At 36.1% G+C, this 20282-nt stretch overlaps 1 protein-coding gene and 1 pseudogene across 6 annotated transcripts in view; one reads left to right on the top strand and one right to left on the bottom strand.

Annotated features, from left to right (window-relative positions):
* Nucleotides 1-20282, top strand: part of ATR (ATR checkpoint kinase) — a 93798-nt gene that overhangs the window by 26157 nt on the left and 47359 nt on the right. For 5 of the 6 annotated variants that reach the window (XR_011995293.1, XR_011995292.1, XM_026018512.2 and 2 more), the window contains exons 17-23: nt 5110-5202; nt 7336-7466; nt 10215-10358; nt 13366-13459; nt 14617-14742; nt 18874-19080; nt 20020-20133. Coding sequence is in view for 4 of the 6 variants with exons in the window: in XM_026018512.2 (XP_025874297.2) it covers nt 5110-5202; nt 7336-7466; nt 10215-10358; nt 13366-13459; nt 14617-14742; nt 18874-19080; nt 20020-20133 (909 nt within the window). In the remaining 2 variants the exon portion in view is untranslated. The remainder of the gene's footprint in view (nt 1-5109; nt 5203-7335; nt 7467-10214; nt 10359-13365; nt 13460-14616; nt 14743-18873; nt 19081-20019; nt 20134-20282) is intronic. The other variant, XM_072727056.1, reaches the window with a different exon arrangement.
* On the bottom strand, nt 3764-4196 carry LOC112934972 (large ribosomal subunit protein eL36 pseudogene; annotated as a pseudogene).

Raw genomic sequence — 20282 nt, 5'->3', positions numbered from 1 at the left:
TGTGGAGTACCTTTCCACCTTCATTGTGCAACTCTTTTCTTCCTTTATTGTTTCTTTTGTTATGTGTGTTTTTTTTAAGACCATTTATTTTTTTGAAGTTTCTCAAAATTTTATTTTATTTTATTTTTTAATAATAAATTTATTTGTTTTTTTTTAATTTATTTATGATAGTCATACAGAGAGAGAAAGAGAGGCAGAGACACAGGCAGAGGGAGAAGCAGGCTCCATACACCGGGAGCCTGACGTGGGATTCGATCCCGGGTCTCCAGGATCGCGCCCTGGGCCAAAGGCAGGCGCCAAACCGCTGCGCCACCCAGGGATCCCAATTTATTTGTTATTGGTGTTCAATTTGCCAACATACAGAATAGCACCCAGTGCTCATCCCGTCAAGTGCCCCTCTTAGTGCCTGTCACCCATTCACCCCCACCCACCGCCTCCTTCCCTTCCACCACCCCTAGTTTGTTTCCCAGAGTTAGGAGTCTTTATGTTCTGTCTCCCTTTCTGATATTTCCTACCCATTTCTTCTCCCTTCCCTTCTATTCCCTTTCACTATTATTTATATTCCCCAAATGAATGAGAACATATAATGTTTGTCCTTCTCTGATTGACTCATTTCACTCAGCATAATACCCTCCAGTTCCATCCACATTGAAGCAAATGGTGGATATTTGTCATTTCTAATAGCTGAGTAATATTCCATTGTATACATAAACCACATCTTCTTTATCCATTCATCTTTCGATGGACACCAAGGCTCCTTCCACAGTTTGGCTATTGTGGACATTGCTGCTATAAACATCGGGGTGCAGGTGTCTCGGCATTTCATTGTATCTGTGTCTTTGGGGTAAATCCCCAGCAGTGCAATTGCTGGGTCCTAGGGCAGGTCTATTTTTAACTCTTTGAGGAACCACCACACAGTTTTCCAGAGTGGCTGCACCAGTTCACATTCCCACCAGCAGTGTAAGAGGGTTCCCCCCTCTCTGCATCCTCTCCAACATTTGTGGTTTCCTGCCTTGTTAATTTTCCCCATTCTCACTGGTATGAGGTGGTATCTCATTGTGATTTTGATTTGTTTTTCCCTGATGGTAAGTGATGCAGAACATTTTCTCATGTGCGTGTTGGCCATGTCTATGTCCTCCTCTGTCAGATTTCTGTTCATGTCTTTTGCCCATTTCATGATTGGATTGTTTGTTTCTTTGCTGTTGAGTTTAATAAGTTCTTTATAGATCTTGGAAACTAGCCCTTTATCTGATATGTCATTTGCAAATATCTTCTCCCATTCTGTAGGTTGTCTTTGAGTTTTGTTGACTGTATCCTTTGCTGTGCAAAAGCTTCTTATCTTGATGAAGTCCCAATAGTTCATTTTTGCTTTTGTTTCTTTTGCCTTCGTGGATGTATCTTGCAAGAAGTTACTGTGGCCGAGTTCAGAAAGGGTGTTGTCTGTGTTCTCCTGTAGGATTTTGATGGAATCTTGTCTCAACATTTAGATCTTTCATCCATTTTGAGTTTATCTTTGTGTATGGTGAAAGTGAGTGGTCTAGTTTCATTCTTCTGCATGTGGATGTTCAATTTTCCCAGTACCATTTATTGAAGAGGCTGTCTTTCTTCCAGTGGATAGTCTTTCCTCCTTTATCGAATATTAGTTGACCATAAAGTTAAGGGTCCACTTCTGGATTCTCTAATCTGTTCCATTGATCTATGTGTCTGTTTTTGTGCCAGTACCACACTATCTTGATGACCACAGCTTTGTAGTACAACCTGAAATCTGACATTGTGATGCCCCCAGCTATGGTTTTCTTTTTTAAAATTCCCCTGGCTGTTCGGGGTCTTTTCTGATTCCACACAAATCTTAAAATAATTTGTTCTAACTCTCTGAAGAAAGTCCATGGCATTTTGATAGGGATTGCATTAAACGTGTAAATTGCCCTGGGTAACATTGACATTTTCACAATATTAATTCTGCCAATCCATGAGCATGGAATATTTTTCCATCTCGTTGTGTCTTCCTCAATTTCTTTCAGAAGTGTTCTATAGTTTTTAGGGTATAGATCCTTTTACCTCTTTGGTTAGGTTTGTTCCTAGGTATCTTATGCTTTTGGGTGCAATTGTAAATGGGATTGACTCCTTAATTTCTCTTTCTTCAGTCTCATTGTTAGTGTATAGAAATGCCACTGATTTCTGGGCATTGATTTTGTATCCTGCCATACTGCCAAATTGCTGTATGAGTTCTAGCTAGCAATCTTGGGGTGGAGTCTTTTGGGTTTTCTAAGTAGAGTCTCATGTCATCGGCGAAGAGGGAGAGTTTAACTTCTTCTTTGCCAATTCGAATGCCTTTAATGTCTTTTTGTTGTCTGATTGCTGAGGCTAGGACTTCCAGTACTATGTTGAATAGCAGTGGTGAGAGTGGACATCCCTGTCTGTTCCTGATCTTAGGGGAAAGGCTCCCAGTGCTTCCCCATTGAGAATTATATTTGCTGTGGGCTTTTCCTAGATGGCTTTTAAGATGTTGAAGAATGTTCCCTCTATCCCTATACTCAAGAGTTTTGATCAGGAATGGATGCTGTATTTTGTCAAATGCTTTCTCTGCATCTAATGAGAGGATCATATGGTTCTTGGTTTTTCTCTTGCTGATATGATGAATCACATTGCTTGTTTTACGAATGTTGAACCAGCCTTGTGTCCCGGGAATAAATCCTACTTGGTCATGGTGAATAATTTTCTTAATGTAATGTTGGATCCTATTGGCTAGTATCTTATTGAGAATTTTTGCATCCATGTTCATCAGGGATATTGGTCTATAACTTTTGTTGTGTTTTTTTTTTTTTTTTTTTTTTTTTGTTGTGTTTTTTAAACAACAAACTTTCTCAAGCTTTTTCCTGCTTCAGAGGAAGCCTTAGTCTTTTCACTTGGAATAATCTCTTAGATCTTTCTCATTCTTTAGATCTCAGAATTTTCTGATCATCCTATCTAAACTCTCACATCCCAGTTCTTCCCTATCATGTGATAATGGTATTTTCCTTATAGCTTTTATCATAACCTTATTTACATATTTATTTCATATCTTCTATGAGTCTCCCATGTAAGCTAATAGGAGGAAAGTGTCTTTGTTTACTTTGTACAGCTGTACCTGGCACAGGGTTCTAGGCATACTTAATAAATATTTGGTGAGTGGTAGATTAATGAACTATTGTTTAAATGCAAGAGCTTTAAAATTAGAATGTAGAGAGACTGTGAGTGTCATCTATATCTTCATTTCTTTTAAGAAACATGGGCTAGAACCATACAATTAATGAATTGTGGCTTGTTAAGCCTAAATTGAGTCTTAATTCAAATCAGAAGTTTGCAAATTAAATGTAATTTTAGGCTTGACAGATGATTCTCTGTGCTTGGCAAGAGAAAAGTTTATCCCAGTATCTAATCTGGAGAGACAGGTTGAACACCTCACTTACTCTCTACTATGCGCTAATACACACCTTCCTACCCTTCTCCCTTTGGCAGTATAGGTAATCTGGAGATCCCTAAATCAGGTGCCTCAATATCAAGCAATGTAACTTTCTTCTAGAGTTCAAAGATACTTTGCTACTGCTCCCCAGCTCTTTTTCTTGTTCCCTTCCTTGCCCATATGTAAATATTTTGAATATTTTTCTTTGCAGAGTACTCACATTCCCAGTCTATAATAATATTAACAACTTAAACATAACACTTTCTTCTTTTTTTTCCCCCAAATTCCAAAAAGGATTTATTACATACAGAGGAAAGGGGTTTAATCCTTCTTGGCTGCTGCTTTCCTCCTGGCTGCTAGGACATTGCTCAGCTCTTTTCTCTTCCTCTTGGCATGAATGTGTGTCCCCACCCTTTTCTTGATGATCTTAAGGGTGCACTTATCCTTGGAGACCTTGAGAGGCTCCATTGCATACCACCGTAGGGAGTAAAGCTGCACACCTCTCATATCATGTCCCGTGTGAACTTGATGTGCTTGATGAGGTACCCGTGACTGATGCTGTGCCTTGGCCTGCTGTTGTTCCTAGTCACCTGTGGCCCTTGATGAGGCCCATGGCCACAGAGTAGTGCAGAGCCACGGCTGCCGCTTCTCAATGCCTTCTTCAGCAAAAGCAGCATATTACTATATTATTAGTGCTTAATGCATGTTATTTTATTTAATCTCTACAACAACTCTGTGCAATAGGTTTTCTCATTTTATAGACTCAGAGGAGTTAAATAACTTAGGGAAGTAACTTAACCCAGCATTACACACTGGATAAGTCAGAATTGGGATTCAAACCCTGGTTTGGCTTAAAGCCAATACCCTTTCCTCTAGGACCATCTTATGAGAAAGACTTAATCCTCTTCACTTCAGGAGACCCAAAGTGCTATGGTCAGTGAAATGTGTTGATTTCCATGGCCTTGTTACCCTTCTACCACTGTTGCCTCAAAGGATTTTGACCCTTGAGTCAGATCATTGTTCTGGCAGGTTAGTTTTTCCTTATTTAAGTACTCTTTTCCCCCCTCCTCTTGGCTCTGAATGTTCTAGATAAGGACAGTTACTTTGTCTTTATCTGTTCTTCTTCTTCTTTTTTTTTTTCTTTAAATTTTTATTTATTTATGATAGTCACACAGAGAGAGAGAGAGAGAGGCAGAGACATAGGCAGAGGGAGAAGCAGGCTCCATGCACCGGGAGCCCGATGTGGGATTCGATCCCGGGTCTCCAGGCTTGCGCCCTGGGCCAAAGGCAGGCGCCAAACCGCTGCGCCACCCAGGGATCCCTCTGTTCTTCTTCTTAAGTATTTTCTTCACTCTGGGTCCTTATGTGAGTAAAATCCTGAGGATCCCATGCCAGCACATTTCATAATTCAAAAGCTCATGATTTTCTCATTGTAAAATACTGTTTAATCATATTTTGTCAGGGTGTTTATAAACCAATTTCACTAATTTTTAAAATACTAGATGTAAAAATATACTTTTAGAGAAAAATCTACCAAATGCTTATTACTTCCAATGTTCTATCATAAATAATATAGAAATAGAAATGATGTTAAATAAATTGTTTAATTTATGAAATTTGATCTTTGTAAATATAATATCTGTTTTATGTATTTTTTTTTTCACTAGGCTGATTATTTGCAACCTAAGTTGTTGGGCATTTTGGCTTTTTTTAACATGCAGCTACTAAGCTCCAGTGTTGGCATTGAAGATAAGAAAATGGTAGGTAGTGTTGATAAATGGCAAAGTTTTAGAATTCATATAGAATACATAGGGGATATGACTTCTGCTTATAGCTACAAACATTCAAAGATAAGAAATAATCAAATATGTGATATTCTGAATCCTTCTATTCCTTTATAAGCTTTTGGGAAGTCTAAAAAGAGGAATTATGTCACTTACAGTGTTTTTGTTTATAAAGCCAGTTTTAACCCAAACTGGCTTAAAAGAATTTATTGGCTTTGTGACTAAGTGTCCTTAAGAATAATATAGCTTTGAGTATAACTTGATTTTGAACACAGTGTTCTCAGAATTCATCTCTTAGCTCAAATTCCCCTGGATTGGCTCTATACGTATTAGCCAGGTGATGACCCCAATTGGCTTCAGGCTCATGTCAGCACATCACTTAGCTCAGTGGGGAAAAAAAAGACCAGCATCTCTGATGTCTCAAACAAAAGTTGTGTAATTGAGTTCATTAGTCCAAATTGATGTGTTGTAAGTCATGGCCCATGGTGGGGTTTTTTTGTTTTTTGTTTTTTTTTAAGATTTTATTTATTTATTCATGAGAGACACAGGCAGAGGTAGAAGCAGGCTCCATGCAACGAGCTCGATATGGGATGCGATCCTGGCATTCTGGGATCACGTCCTGAGCTGAAGGCAGATGCTCAACCGCTGAGCCACCCAGGCGGCCCCCAAAGCGTTTTTAAAAACCAAAAATGTTAGCTTACATAAAGCTGAGTAACTTCAGTATTTGTCACTTTTTGTTTATCTTTTTTCTCTATCCTTTTTTTTAAGGATTATATTTACTTATTTGAGAGAGTGAAAGAGCAAAAGCACGGGGAGCAGGGAGAGAAAGAAGCAAGCTCTCTCCCGGAGCAGGGAGCCCCATGAGTGGTTCTATCCCAGGACCCTGGGATCATGACCTGAGCCAAAAACAAACGCTTAACAGACTGAGTCATACAGGCACCCCTGTCAGTTTATGTTTAAGTGCATTTGACACAATGAAGTTTAATTATGACTGCTGTAACAGTTGATCACCATTGGAAATTTTTGTCCATAGTTTAGGATAGAATTTTAGACACTCATTAAGTTTCCATTGCTTCCCATCTCTGCAGTCAGTAAAATTATAGAAAAAAATCTATGAGAGGAAGCTTTTATTTCAGTATATATTCTTCTCTTAATAAAGGAGCCAAGAAAGACATAAAATATTAAGCTATTTTCAGAGCTGATACTTATTCTGTTGGTGTCAACTGGTAATTTTAATCTTCCAGATAATTTCTATTCCATCTCCATGGAATCTTTCTTATTATTATCCAAGTGAGAGAATGATCTCCAATCTAAGAAAACTATAGTTTGTGTTTTATTTTTTTATTTTTTTTTAATTTTTATTAGTTATGATAGTCACAGAGAGAGAGAGACAGAGGCAGAGACACAGGCAGAGGGAGAAGCAGGCCCCATGCACCAGGAGCCCGACGTGGGACTCGATCCTGGGTCTCCAGGATCGCACCCTGGGTCAAAGGCAGGCGCCAAACCGCTGCGCCACCCAGTGCCTTCCACAAACACCCTATAGTTTGTGTTTTAAACCATAAAAAGCTTGTATGTTTTGGCACATAGTTAAGGTTGAGTAGAGAGTTTATTTACACTTTCATTAGAACCTAGAGCTGTTGATACAAGTCTGATTCTATGTTCTACACACAATAAAATATATATTATTTTGTGGGTATGTCATCAGTCTTATTTTACTAAACTTGGTTGTTTTGCAAATTCAGAGCATCTTGAAATTTGTACCATTAGGACAGAAGTGCATGTGTTGTGCAATAGTTTGGGGATGAATATAAAGAAAACAATAGGTATTATATTCTTAATAAATTTGAAAATTATTCTTCTAGAGGGCCATGAGGACAAAAATAACAAGTTACCTTCACAAGAAAAAACACACCAGAACTCAGCTTATATTTCTCAAATTCATAATTCTTACATAAAAATCTGAACAAAATGAACTGGTCAACATTTAAACATTGTGTTGCCAGAGAATAGGTACTACTCTGAGATGTGGGTAGGATCTTGTCCTTAGGGTCCATCTACTCCTGCTGACTTGTTTATAGGCTTTATTTTAAAGCCCTACTTACTTTATAGGCTTTGAACAGTTTGATGTCTTTGATGAAGTTGATGGGACCAAAACACGTCAGCTCCGTGAGGGTGAAGATGATGACCACACTAAGAACTGGCCTGAGATTCAAGGATGATTTTCCTGAATTGTGTTGCAGGTAGATTCTAAGTTCATTAGAATTTTGCATTTCCCAGTAGCACTAACTTGAATTCTTACCTCTTTGAAGGATTCAGACTATAAATAATTATGATAAAAAGGATATTTGTATCGAAAGGGAATGTGTTTATTTGTTTAAAAACAAACTAGAACAAAATCTTTTAACATATTGGGAAGTAGAGTAGTATAATGAATCCCTCTATATCTATTCCCAACTTCAGTAGTTCTCAGCATTGCTAATCTTATATTAATCTACCCTCCTCCCCCTGTTTTATTGTTAGTTGGAATGTTTTAGAGAAAACTCCAGTATCGAATCATTGTACTTGTAAACACTTCAGATGTATCTAATGGATAAGGCATTTTAAAAAATGCAACCATAATAAATTACTATGATTAGCAGAATTAATAGGAATTCCTTAATATCATCTTAAACTCAGTCTATATTCAGATTTCCTCAATCACCTCAAAGATATTTTTCCCAAAGGTGTTGGTTAATTTGAATCGGAAAACAAATAACGTGCATATGTCACATATTTGGTTGTTTGGCCCTTACATATAATCTCTTACAAACAGATTTCCATCTTTAAGATCCTTCCCTACACTTCTTTTAGGCCATTGAGATTTTGGCATGTGGGATTCCTAATTTAAGTTAATATGATTTTAATATTACTTCTAATACACTCCTGAATGCAGTTTAAGCTTCTTGAAGGTCCTTTATTTATTTGTTTATTTACTTACATATTTTTATTTTTTTTAGAGGTCTTCTTTGTCCTTAGACTGTGCTTATTGGAGATGGAGAGTCAGAATAACATGTATTAAAGTTATGTGGAGTAATTCTTTCCCGTGTATATGTGCCACCAACTTGATATTCAGTTAGGTTGTTTCAGTTTGTTTAAAATTTTTTTAATAAAATATTTATTTGAGCAAGAGACAGAACAAGAGCAGGGGGAAGAGCAGAGAGAGACAAGCAGACTCCCCACTGAGCACAGAGCCTGATGCAGGGCTCAATGCAAGGCTCAATCCCAGGACCTTGAAATCATGACCTGAGCTTACGTCAGATGTTTAACCAACTGAACCACTCCTCAGGTGCCCCTACTTTTTAAAGATTTTTAGAAGTCGCTTTTTCCCCTTTTTAATTTTAAATTTATGTAAAACATAAACATTATCTGAGATTCTGATTTGTGAATCTAGCTTTCATTTTTGACTATGATAACCATCTTTTTCTTAATTTTTGCATAATTCTCCCCTTTTTAAAAGTAAAACAAATGCACACTTTTTTTTTTTTTTTTTATAGATCTGAATTTTTTACTATTATTATTCCAGGAAATGTTACACTGAGAAAATGATTGGGAGAATACAAATAGAGTCATTAAAAACACTGGCTACATATCTACTACATTCAGAAGTATGTAAAACAATTTAGTTATATTGCAAAACTGTAATTCCTTTTCCTAATAAAGCATTATTTTATTTTGTTTTTTTTTCAAAGCATTATTTTATAAAACTGTAGTGTTGTATTGATTCTGTTTTAATGCAAAATACTTACATATGTAATACAGTATAAAAGTAAACTGTGGGATAGTGCCTTCCACAATGGGATATATTAAGGCGCTTTACAAATATGCTAAAATGTTGACCCAATTACTTTTTGCTTTCCATTAAAACAAATGGGCTAAATAAATGTTTCACTTTAAATACCAAAGGTGGGCACCCCGGGTGGCTCAGCGGTTTAGCGCTGCCTTCAGCCCAGGGCGTGATCCTGGAGTCCCGGGATTAAATCCCATGTTAGGCTCCCTGCATGGAGCCTGCTTCTCCCTTTGCCTGTGTCTCTGCCTCTCTACCTCTCTCTCTCTGTCTCACTCTGTGTCTCTCATGAATAAATTAAAAAAAAAATCTTAAGAATGAATAAATACATACATACCAAAGGGATTTTTGCTTATTAAAAATTTCTACAATACCTTAGGTAACAGCAGGGGCAATATGTAAAACTTGTCACACTCTATTCTAATTTCTAACATATTAAGTCAGAATAAAACACACACAGTTTCCACTCAAAATTTTGCACTTTGCAACAGCAGAAGGTAGTACCTTTTTTAAAAAGTCAGTATCAAAGTGACTTCTTAGTCATACATTCTATAATTCCTCTTATAAATAAGGTAGAAAAGATACAGGAATAGGGCCTTCCTTAGAATGTCACTGGACAGGGACACCTGTGTGGCTCAGTGGTTGAGTGCCTTCTGCACAGGTCATGATCCTGGGATCGAGTCCTGCATTGGGCTCCCTGCAGGGAACCTGCTTCTCCCTCTGCCTCTTTCTCTGTGTCTCTCATGAATAAATAAATAAAATTTTTAAAAAATAAAAAGAATGTCACTGGACAGTACATAATAGTATCTACAATTACATAATTATAGAACACGTTTTATAAATACTATTGATATACATAAAAAGGGGGTAAGTATAAGGAAGAGTCACAAACTTATTTTAATAAGTCACAAACTTATTTTTGTATTAACCTTGCCCCAAAAGGTAACATATTGTAAGCTCTGTTTTTTACCTTGCTTTTTTGACTTAACACATTAGAAAGATCACTCTATTTGCATATAGAGTATTGATCGTTAGCCATTTTTACAACTGCCTTTTATATCTTATTATTTGTATCATTGTTTGTCCAGCTAATAACTCATTGCTGGGGCTTTACAAATAATAAAAACAAATGTGACTTTTAACTTTTATTTGTTTTTTCACATAGGGCTTGGGATTGCTTTGTTCGTTGCCTGGATCATGCTTATCTTGGTTCCCTTCTCAGTCATGTGATAGTAGCTTTGTTACCTCTCATACACATCCAGCCTGAAGAAACTGCTGCTATATTTCACTACCTCATAATTGAAAACAGGTATTTATTATAACTGAAATTAATAGTATAGATAGCAACTTTTTATCACTGTATATTTATGTCTCAAGGTATTAGGATTACTGCTGGTAAGGTAGAATTGTTCACATTCCTTTTAATTTAGAGTGCATCAAACAAAAATAATTGGCATAAGTCAATACAGACTGAACTGATACTATTTCAGTTGTGACATTGATCCACCATAAATATATTTAAAACATTATTAGATCAGCATCTGAAAATTATTTTTTAATCAGTTTTGAAAAAAGTGAGACAAACTTTACCTTTCTTTTCATACTTAAAGGCAAACAGTTGAATAGCATAATAAAGGTTAGCAGGGACGTTCACGTACTTTCTATAACTTAGTTGAAACCCTCATTACTTCATTGCATTGGCCTTTTAACCAGCCTCCCTTCCTTTAGGTTTTTATCACATTTCTTCATATTATTCATATTTAAAAGCATCCCTTTGATCAGTTATTACTCCAGTATATGGAGACATTCTGTGATTCTCCAGTTATAAACTGATGAATTCAACTTGCTTATCTTGACATTTAAGTCTTTCCAAAATCTGGTCACATCTTATTTCTTAAAATCTTTTCTTTTTTTTTATTTTTTATTTTTTTATTTTTATTTATTTATGATAGTCACAGAGAGAGAGAGAGAGAGAGGCAGAGATACAGGCAGAGGGAGAAGCAGGCTCCATGCACCAGGAGCCTGACGTGGGATTCGATCCCGGGTCTCCAGGATCGCACCCTGGGCCAAAGGCAGGCGCCAAACCGCTGCGCCACCCAGGGATCCCCTTAAAATCTTTTCTTAAGATTTTCCAAAAATAGGCTGTGCTGTAGCTTACTTGGACTGCTACTGGAAGAACATATGTTACTCTCTTGCATTTTTTTATTTCACACTGCTTTTTAGCCTGGAATGTGTTTCTATACATTTTTAAATTGTTTCCGTGTTTACACTTAACTGTTACATGTTTTATTTCCTTTGCTTCTGAAAAGTTAGGGTTTAAGTACTACCTATTTACCTGCTTACCCACCCATACACATACTACTGCTAATTCCGTTAATCATTTTCAGTAACTATCTAAGCAGGGAGAAAGTACAGAAGAAAGGTTAAATTTATTTAACCTTTCCAGTTAAAATACTTTTATTTTTGATATTTTAAATAAGACAGAACAACATAATCACTGATCTAGATAACTTTTCAAATACTTTTGGATTATTATGTAAATAGTGTATCTGTGCTTTTTATTTTTTTTTTTATTTTTTTTTTTGTGCTTTTTATTATACAACAATTAATCCTCTACCTTTTCATATTAAAAAAAAATTCTCTTTCATTTAGTGTTAGTTAGAAGACCTTAAGCCCCCTGAATGAAGAAAATCTTTCAGCTTCCCTATTGTTAAATCTCTAGTGTCTAGCACATAATGGGACATGATAGTTGCTTAGTATGTATTTCTAGCATGAGTGAAGACTAGAATTTAGAAATGCATTACTGGGACTCAGAAAGATTAGAATATTTGAAGCAAATTAAAAATTGTGTCCTCAATAAGAATTATTTATATATTTTTCTCTAAAATTTTTTAAAGAGAATTTGTTTTAAGGTTGGGTTTGGCTATCTATTGCTGCACTGTGACCACTCCAAAATCCAGTGTCTGAAAATGACAAGCATTTTTATTTACTCATAATTTTATAATCTGGAATGGATTCAGTTGGTAGATTCTTTGATCACTGGTATGGCTGTAGTCAGCCAGTAGGTAGACTTGGCTGGGTTTCTTTCTCTTTCCTTGTAGTCTTAGAACCTCTCTCTTTTCACGTAGCCTGTCCATGTTGGTAACCAGACTTCTTATATGGTGATTTAGGACTCTGACAAGCACAAAACGAGAAGCCAGACATTTTTAACACTTTAGACCCTGACTTGGCACAGCATTTCCTCTCGCACATTCTTTGTGATATAAAGCAAGTCACATACCTAGACCAAATAGAATGGAAAGTAACTATACATGGATGTGTGTACAAAGAAGTATAGTTTTATTCAGGGCCACCAACATAACATACTGCAACAGGTGATTTCTTTAGATTTGATTATTTGCTATTATTAACGACTATACATGGTTAGGAAGAATATTTTTCATCTCATTAATCCACTAGCACTTTTTAAAACTTTTTTAATTATTTGAGGCAAAGGGGCAGAAGGAAGAGGGGGAGAGAAAATATGAAGCAGGCTGTACTGAGCACACAGCCCTACCTATCAGGCTCCTTCTCACAATCCTGAGATCATGATCTGAGCTGAAATCAGGAGTCAGACACTTAACCAACTGAGCCACTCAGGTATCCTGAGCCCACGCCTCCCCCCCCCCGCTTTTTAAAAGTTTTTAGTTTTAAGTGATTTCTATACTGAATGTGGGGCTCAGACTTACAACCTGGAGATCAAGAGTCACATGTTCTGGGACGCCTGGGTGGCTCAGCAATTGAACGTCTATCTTCAACTCAGGGCATGATCCCAGGGTCCTGGGATAAAGTTCCACATCAGGCTCCCAGTGCGGAGCCTGCTTTTCCCTTTGCCTGTGTCTCTGCCAAGGTCTCAGGGTCTCTCATGAATAAATAAAACCTTAAAAAAAAAAAGAGTCACATATTCTACTGACTGAGCCCACCAGGTACCCCCACTAGCACTTTGTTGTTTTTATTTTTTTAAAGATTTATTTTTTATTTATTTATTTATGATGAGAGAGAGAGAGAGAGAGAGAGGCAGAGACAGAGACACAGGAGGAGTGAGAAGCAGGCTCCATGCCGGGAGCCCGATGCGGAACCTGATGCCGGGACTCCAGGATCATGCCCTGGGCCAAAGGCAGGCGCCAAACCACTGAGCCACCCAGGGACCCCCCACCCCCACCCCCGCTAACACTTTGAAGTGTGAACTAAATTGGCCTTAGTTTGAACTTCTGCTTTATGTTTTTTGGGTACTCATACTCTTTGCAAATATTTTTTTTTTTCCAATTAACTATTAGGGATGCTGTACAAGATTTCCTTCATGAAATATACTTTTTACCTGATCATCCAGAATTAAAAAAGATAAAAGCAGTTCTACAGGAGTACAGAAAGGTATTTAATTTTTTATTTATGTCTGAGATCACTGATACAAAACTGTCCCCAGATTCCAATCCATTGAACAGAGGTTCTTCAGAATCATATCTGTGGATAAGAGTCCTATTCTGATGGCTAATTTTTGGCAATTAGATAATCCTATCACAAATTATGATTTTTACAAGGAAATTTTAGCATTTAGATCAAGATGTTACTGCATTACATAGAACAGAGAGCAAAGAATACAGTACTTGGGCCTTTACTTCCCATGTCAATATGCCCCTACTTATAGTCCCCCGAAGAAGAAGCTACCATAGCTTTATGCCCTAAAAAGCTGTGGGAGGATTCTAGTTATTTTGTGCTATAAATCATGGGATGAAATGATCAAATCTTACTGACTCCTGAGCTTTAGAAGGGGAGTAACTTAAAGTTCTATTATCTTGAAGTCCAGTGAATTCTCTGAATTTATGAAAGTATTAATGATGATTCCAAAGAACTTTAGGGCAGAAAGTGGGACCTGATCTTTGGTGAGAATAGCAGAAGTATTTACTGCAGTCCCTGAGAATGGTTTTGAGGTCTTTATTTCCTTTTTTACTGGGTGACTCATCATAGTCATAAGAAAGTAATCCAAATAAAGGATGAATTTATTGATTTGTGTAATCTATAGATTTGGTTCAAGTCCTTTGTAAAAGTTAAGGGAAATTTGTATTTCTTACCAAGAAGCATTTCTTTTAGATAAGTGGATTCTTATTTGATCAGAATAAAATTTTTCTCCAAGTCTAAAGACTTCAGAATGAAATCCCTTTCCCCAAGAATTACTAAAAATGACATACGCTATATGAAGGAAGAGATGGAAAATGATTATTTCTTTATTTTTCGTCTTTAAAAAATTTTAAATTCAATTAACATATAACATATTATTAGTTTCAGAGGTAAAGTGACTTATCAGTTTTATATAATACCCAGTGCTTATCACATCATGTGCCCTTCTTAATGTCAATTACCCAGTTACCCTATTCCCCCTAACCCTACTCCAGAAATTATTTTTTAAAGCCACTTTTAATTGGGGTATAGTTTACCACTTTAATAGTAACTCTTTAGGGAATCCAGACCTTCTGAAATGGTTTCTGAAATCCTTAACTGATAAGGTGTATCTCTCTGTGTTCTTTATATAGGAGACCTCTGAGAGTACAGATCTTCAGACAACTCTTCAACTATCCATGAAAGCAATTCAGCATGAAAATGTAGACGTTCGTATTCATGCTCTTACGAGCTTGAAGGAAACTTTGTATAAAAATCAGGTATATTAAGATATAATTGAAAGGTATAGCAAAGAAGGATGTTTAGGCAGCCTGGGTGGCTCAGCAGTTTAGTGCTGCCTTCAGCCCAGAGCGTGATCCTGGAGACCCAGGATTGAGTCCCACATCAGGCTCCCTGTATGGATCCTGCTCTCCCTCTGCCTGTGTCTCTGCCTCTCTCTCTCTCTCTCTCTCTCTCTCTCTCTGTGTGTGTGTGTGTGTGTTTGTGTGTGTCTCTCATGAATAAATAAATAAAATCTTTTTTTAAAAAAAGAGTTTAAAGATGACAGATTGGTATATTTGCTTGAGATTCATTAGGTTCAGTGAAAGAAGTGCTTTTTATTTTACTGAGATTGTCAGACCTGATTTAGAATCACTAATCCATGAGATACTTTTTTAGGCTGAAAACCAGCGATGTGCAGAGATTTTGTTGTTGTTTTGAAGGATCATAATTTGACAGTTATGTTTTAGGCTATTGCATCTTCCCGAGTAGGGATATATGTGTGCAGCAGCAGCAGTTCATGTGTCTTCTCACATAATTTCCTTAGATATCTATCATATAAAATCTCAGTAATTTTGCCATTTTATATTTTGACTAAATTAACTTTTAGTTTTAATGAAACTAAATTTTTAAGTTTACTTTTTAATGATGCCAGTGAACTTTATTCTTTTCTTTGGCAGTGTACTATAGATAAGTGATGACAGTGAGAACTGGTATTCAAAATACTAGATCACTGTAAAGCTATAAAATAGAAAGAAAATAGATAAGTGATGACAGTGAGAACTGGTATTCAAAATACTAGATCACTGTAAAGCTATAAAAGAGAAAAAAAATACCTGTGGTATTTGTTTTTGCATATCAAGACCTTACATGATAGCATGTGGAACCCTAAAGGGAATTTCAAAACCAAGTTGTTAGTTTACATGATAGAAGGAAGCATTTATTTAGGACAAAGGATATATGTGATGGTAATAAATATATGCTTCTGGGTCAGTGAACTGTATAACCAATGTGGGTAGCAGCTAATGTGGATATGGTCCTACCACAGGTGAAGAGTCCTAAATCTCCTCAAGTGTAAGTTTTATGTTGTCCTGTGAATCTACATTATCAATGTTACATCCTCATTCTCTGCCCTACACTTACTGCATTGAAACTACTGTATGCTTACCCCTTGCCCCACACAGACCTACTTGGATTTCAGGTAACTTAAAGGACTTCTAGCTTTTTATTTTAATATAGGGATTTATGAATAGCAAAGGATCTCTCCCCTTGGCCTAGAGGTTTCCTGGGTTAGGTATTTCAAAGCAGATGACATGATCCTGGGCTAACATAAGGAAACTTTATATTGATTGTCACTTCTTAGATATAAATGGCTAAATCTGAGAACTCAAGGAAATTGCTTATATTCTTAGGGAAAAGCCACAGCTGCCCAACTTTGCTACCTGTGTCACAAAAGAAAAATCATATCTGGTAGTACCCTGACCAGTCTTCCCTCAATGTAAAGCCCCAGTGCTAATAAATTAGGCAGAGTAAGGAGGTAAGTGTACCCCCAGGAGTCTTGAAGGTCAGATAGAGTCTGAATAAGGTGTGTAAGGGCCATAGATTGTTACAGGCTATTTTAAAGTAAGGTTTAATTTAGTTTAGATCAATATATAGCTGGATAAATTTACTTTAGGTTACTAAGGAGAAAACTAAAGAAAGGCAATGGTTTGGAGGAGCCAGAGAAAATAAGAAAAGAAGGGAAGACATTCAGAGACACATGTCTTCTCAGCCATATTCCCACACACACACTGGCCTAAAACACCTACAAAAAAAGAAGGAAATCTTTTATCTCCTAAGTTTGAGAAGAAGGTAATGTCAGTGTTGAAAGCAATTTAAGTTCTATAATAGTGGGGGATCCCTGGGTGGCGCAGCAGTTTAGCACCTGCTTTTGGCCCAGGGCGCGATCCTGGAGACCCCGGATCGAGTCCCAAATCAGGCTCCCGGTGCATGGAGCCTGCTTCTCCCTCTGCCTGTGTCTCTGCCTCTCTCTCTCTCTCTCTGTGTGACTATCATAAATAAATAAAAAATTTTTTAAAAAGTTCTATAATAGTTCTGTCCAAAAGAATTTTCTGTGCCAATGGAAATGGTCTGTATCTGTACTGTCCAGTCACAGCTGCTAGACACATGTGTTCTCTTGAGCACTTAAAATGTGTGATTAAAGAACTGGATATTTAATTTAATTTTGCTTTTTTAAATTTAAATAGTTTCATGTGGATAGTGGCTATCAATTTAGACATTGCAGCTGTAGAAGATGGCTGACCCTATAGCAACAGGAGAGCAAGAAACTGAGGTTAGAAGTCAAAGGGTCTTTGTAGTGAATGCTGTGAGAGTCCATGAAAGAACAAATGCAAAAGATATTCTTTTATAAGTTCAGAACTTAACCAGAGGGAGACTAAAAGATAATTCAGGAGTAAATTGAAAGGAGGCATTTTAAATAATTAGACCTAAAATTGTATAATTAGTATAACTGACTAAAGAAATAATTGGTTATACTGTAGTGGCAAAGTAAACTCTAAAAGATACTGTGACAGTTAAGATGATGGCTGCTGTAGCCTTGGATACTTGATTGTTTTGATGGACTGACCCTGTAAAAGCCCTTTTCTAATGGGTAGTCCCCAAAGGGTCATTGACAATGAAAGAAATGACAGTTTATACTCCTTACTTTTAAGGAGGAATCTACATTTTCAAAGGATATAAACAACACCTAAGGTCAGTGGATAGCAGGAAATCTTTATTTCTATGTCAGAAAAATCAGACTATAGCTCAAACTGAGCAACCATATAATCTCTTTCTGAAATTGATGCTACTCACGTTGAAGTGAATCTCTATGGTAAAATCCCAGATGGGCAAGTTGTGTGTATTGAAGCCAAAATAAACTTTGATGCTAATGCAGAATCCTAATAAATATTAAGACATATTTGCTAATGATTAAAAATCCAAAAATAAGCCCATTGAAAATAGGCTGCTAGAGACCTCCAAGTTATACTAGGATAATATTGGATGCCTGAATCTGAATCTGTACACACCATCCAAAACATAAAGAGCTAACAAGGAGAACAAATAAATCCATAATCCCTCATATCTTCAACATATATTTCCTTAAACTGCATTTATTGCTGCCAACCTAAAGTGATCTTTTATTTTAGTTTTAGCATGTGAGTAAATGTTTGTTATTTCTTATATTAGTTTTGCTATTTATTGATTATTAGCTCATTTTTTAAGTATACCTGAATTAATCTGTAATGTTAAGTGATTGACTTTTAAAGATTCTGAATGAGATAAAACGTCTGTTTATTTTTCTTTTGAAATGTTATTGTAACTTGAATCGTAGTTTTAACATGGAGTTCAAGATGCTCTTGTATGCTTTACTTTTGCTAGCAAGAAAATAGTATAAATAAACAAAGGAGTTCTAAAATATCACACAAATATCTAATTTCAACTGGCTTGAAAATAGTCTCTTCTTAACAGATTTTCATTACAGCATCCTCAGGAAATTGATGGAAAAGAGATTACTTGAACCAATGTATTGTTTTCTCATCACCATGGAACCCTTTCCCATTATTTTTTTCTCCTTCTCTGCTGGTTTCATATATACTTTTCAGTCTTGTTTTAAGTAACAGCTATTCTTTGTTGACTTATTTACTTAAGTATCTGTCCTCTGTCCTTGAAACATTACTCTGAGTTCTTTTTCATTTTCTTGATTGCTTCCTTACCTTATAAATATATTTGTTATTGTACATATCATAAGATATTTTAATTATTTACTTACATGTCTGTTTTCCCCTTAGACTGGGAACTTGTTGGAATAAGTCTGTCTTACTTATTTTTGTATACTAATGTAATAATAGTAATTACTTGTTTAATGGATTAAGGATTAAAATTTTCTAAAATACTTAATGATTCTAATCCTACAGAACATATTATGAACTATATTATGTGCACTCCTCCAACAATAGCTAAGAAGACTGCAGATACAGGAATTTAATTTTATCGATGTCTATGTCATATATTCCTTAATATTTCTAAGCTTTCTAGTTAGGAAAATATACTAGTTTGTAGAAGTCATGTAAAAATTTTTTATCTACTTTTAGGAAAAGCTGATAAAATATGCAACAGATAGTGAAACAGTGGAACCTGTTATCTCACAGTTGGTGACAGTGCTTTTGAAAGGTTGCCAAGATGCAAACTCCCAAGCTCGGTTGCTCTGTGGGGAGTGTTTAGGGGAACTGGGGGCAATAGATCCAGGTCGACTAGATTTCTCAACAACTGAAAGCCAAGGGAAAGATTTTACATTTGTGGTAAGTAATGGTAATTTGGAATGACAAAAGAGTTCTCTGTCCTATTTGAGTTTCTGTATTTCATTTACAAAGAACTAGTCAGGTTATTCTTAGTGGCAACATGACCTAAATTAGATAACTTTAAAATTTATACTTTAATACTATTTGAAAGATGTAGAACCAAAAACAATAAAGTTGGAGCCCAGACTAGTATGCTGTGTTCTTTTAAAATGATGACAAATCATCAGTTAAAACCTAATTAATTATATAAATATTACTATTTGAGTGCTATTGCTAAGTGTTTTCATGGGAAACTAATTTCTCGGGTTAATAGTGAATGTATAGAAAAATTTCCATGGTCAAATGAGTTTGGGAAATCCTGTAAAAAAAAAAAAAAATCAAACAGAACATCTGTATCGTTTAGTGTACACACTGTGCATCTCCAAGAGGGGGGGTATGTTAAAATTATTTCTTGGGAGTGTCTCAAATGACCAGGCTTCTACAACATGTAATTTAGGAAATGCTATATACACTATTTTCTTTTTAAGGGTTAAAAAATCAACAAAATTAGGGGCACCTAGTTGGCTTAGTTGGAAGATCATGCAACTTATGATCTGAGTCTTGAGTTCGAATCCCACCATGTTGATTGTAGAGATTAAACTCTGCACTAAAAACAAAATCTTTAGCAACAAAAACAAAAAATGAAAATTGTTGGAGCTATGTAGGAGTTGGATGATTCTAATGCTGTTTATAAGTAGCCTAAAAAGCCTTAGGTTTGGCTTCTTGGCTACAGATTATGTTTTAGCCTTGGTACCAAACTTAGTTTAAACCTTAATGTCCTTTCCTTTTCTAAGTAAAATTCACCTACGTAACTAAGTTAAATTAACCATGTAAGGCACAGTACATTTTTAGAAAATTTATACACCTTATCCTTGATTTTTTTTTTCTTTTTTTTCTAAGACGGGAGTAGAAGATTCAAGCTTTGCCTTTGGATTATTGATGGAACTAACTAGAGCTTACCTTGCATATGCAGATAACAGCCGGGCTCAAGATTCAGCTGCTTACGCCATTCAGGTAAGAGTGTATATAGTCAGTACTGGCTTTATGTTACCGAATTCTAGTAAGAAAGTTGTATATCTATATGTTGAAAACTTATTTTTGTTAACTATCATTATCAAAATTATAATGATCATAATATGAGTTTATGACAAAATTTCGGAGTA

This window comes from Vulpes vulpes, chromosome 11, assembly GCF_048418805.1.
Source record: "Vulpes vulpes isolate BD-2025 chromosome 11, VulVul3, whole genome shotgun sequence".
In the NCBI taxonomy this organism is placed as follows: Eukaryota; Metazoa; Chordata; class Mammalia; order Carnivora; family Canidae; genus Vulpes; species Vulpes vulpes.
Note: the sequence above shows the minus strand (reverse complement) of the source record. Positions and strands in the feature narration are given on the sequence as shown.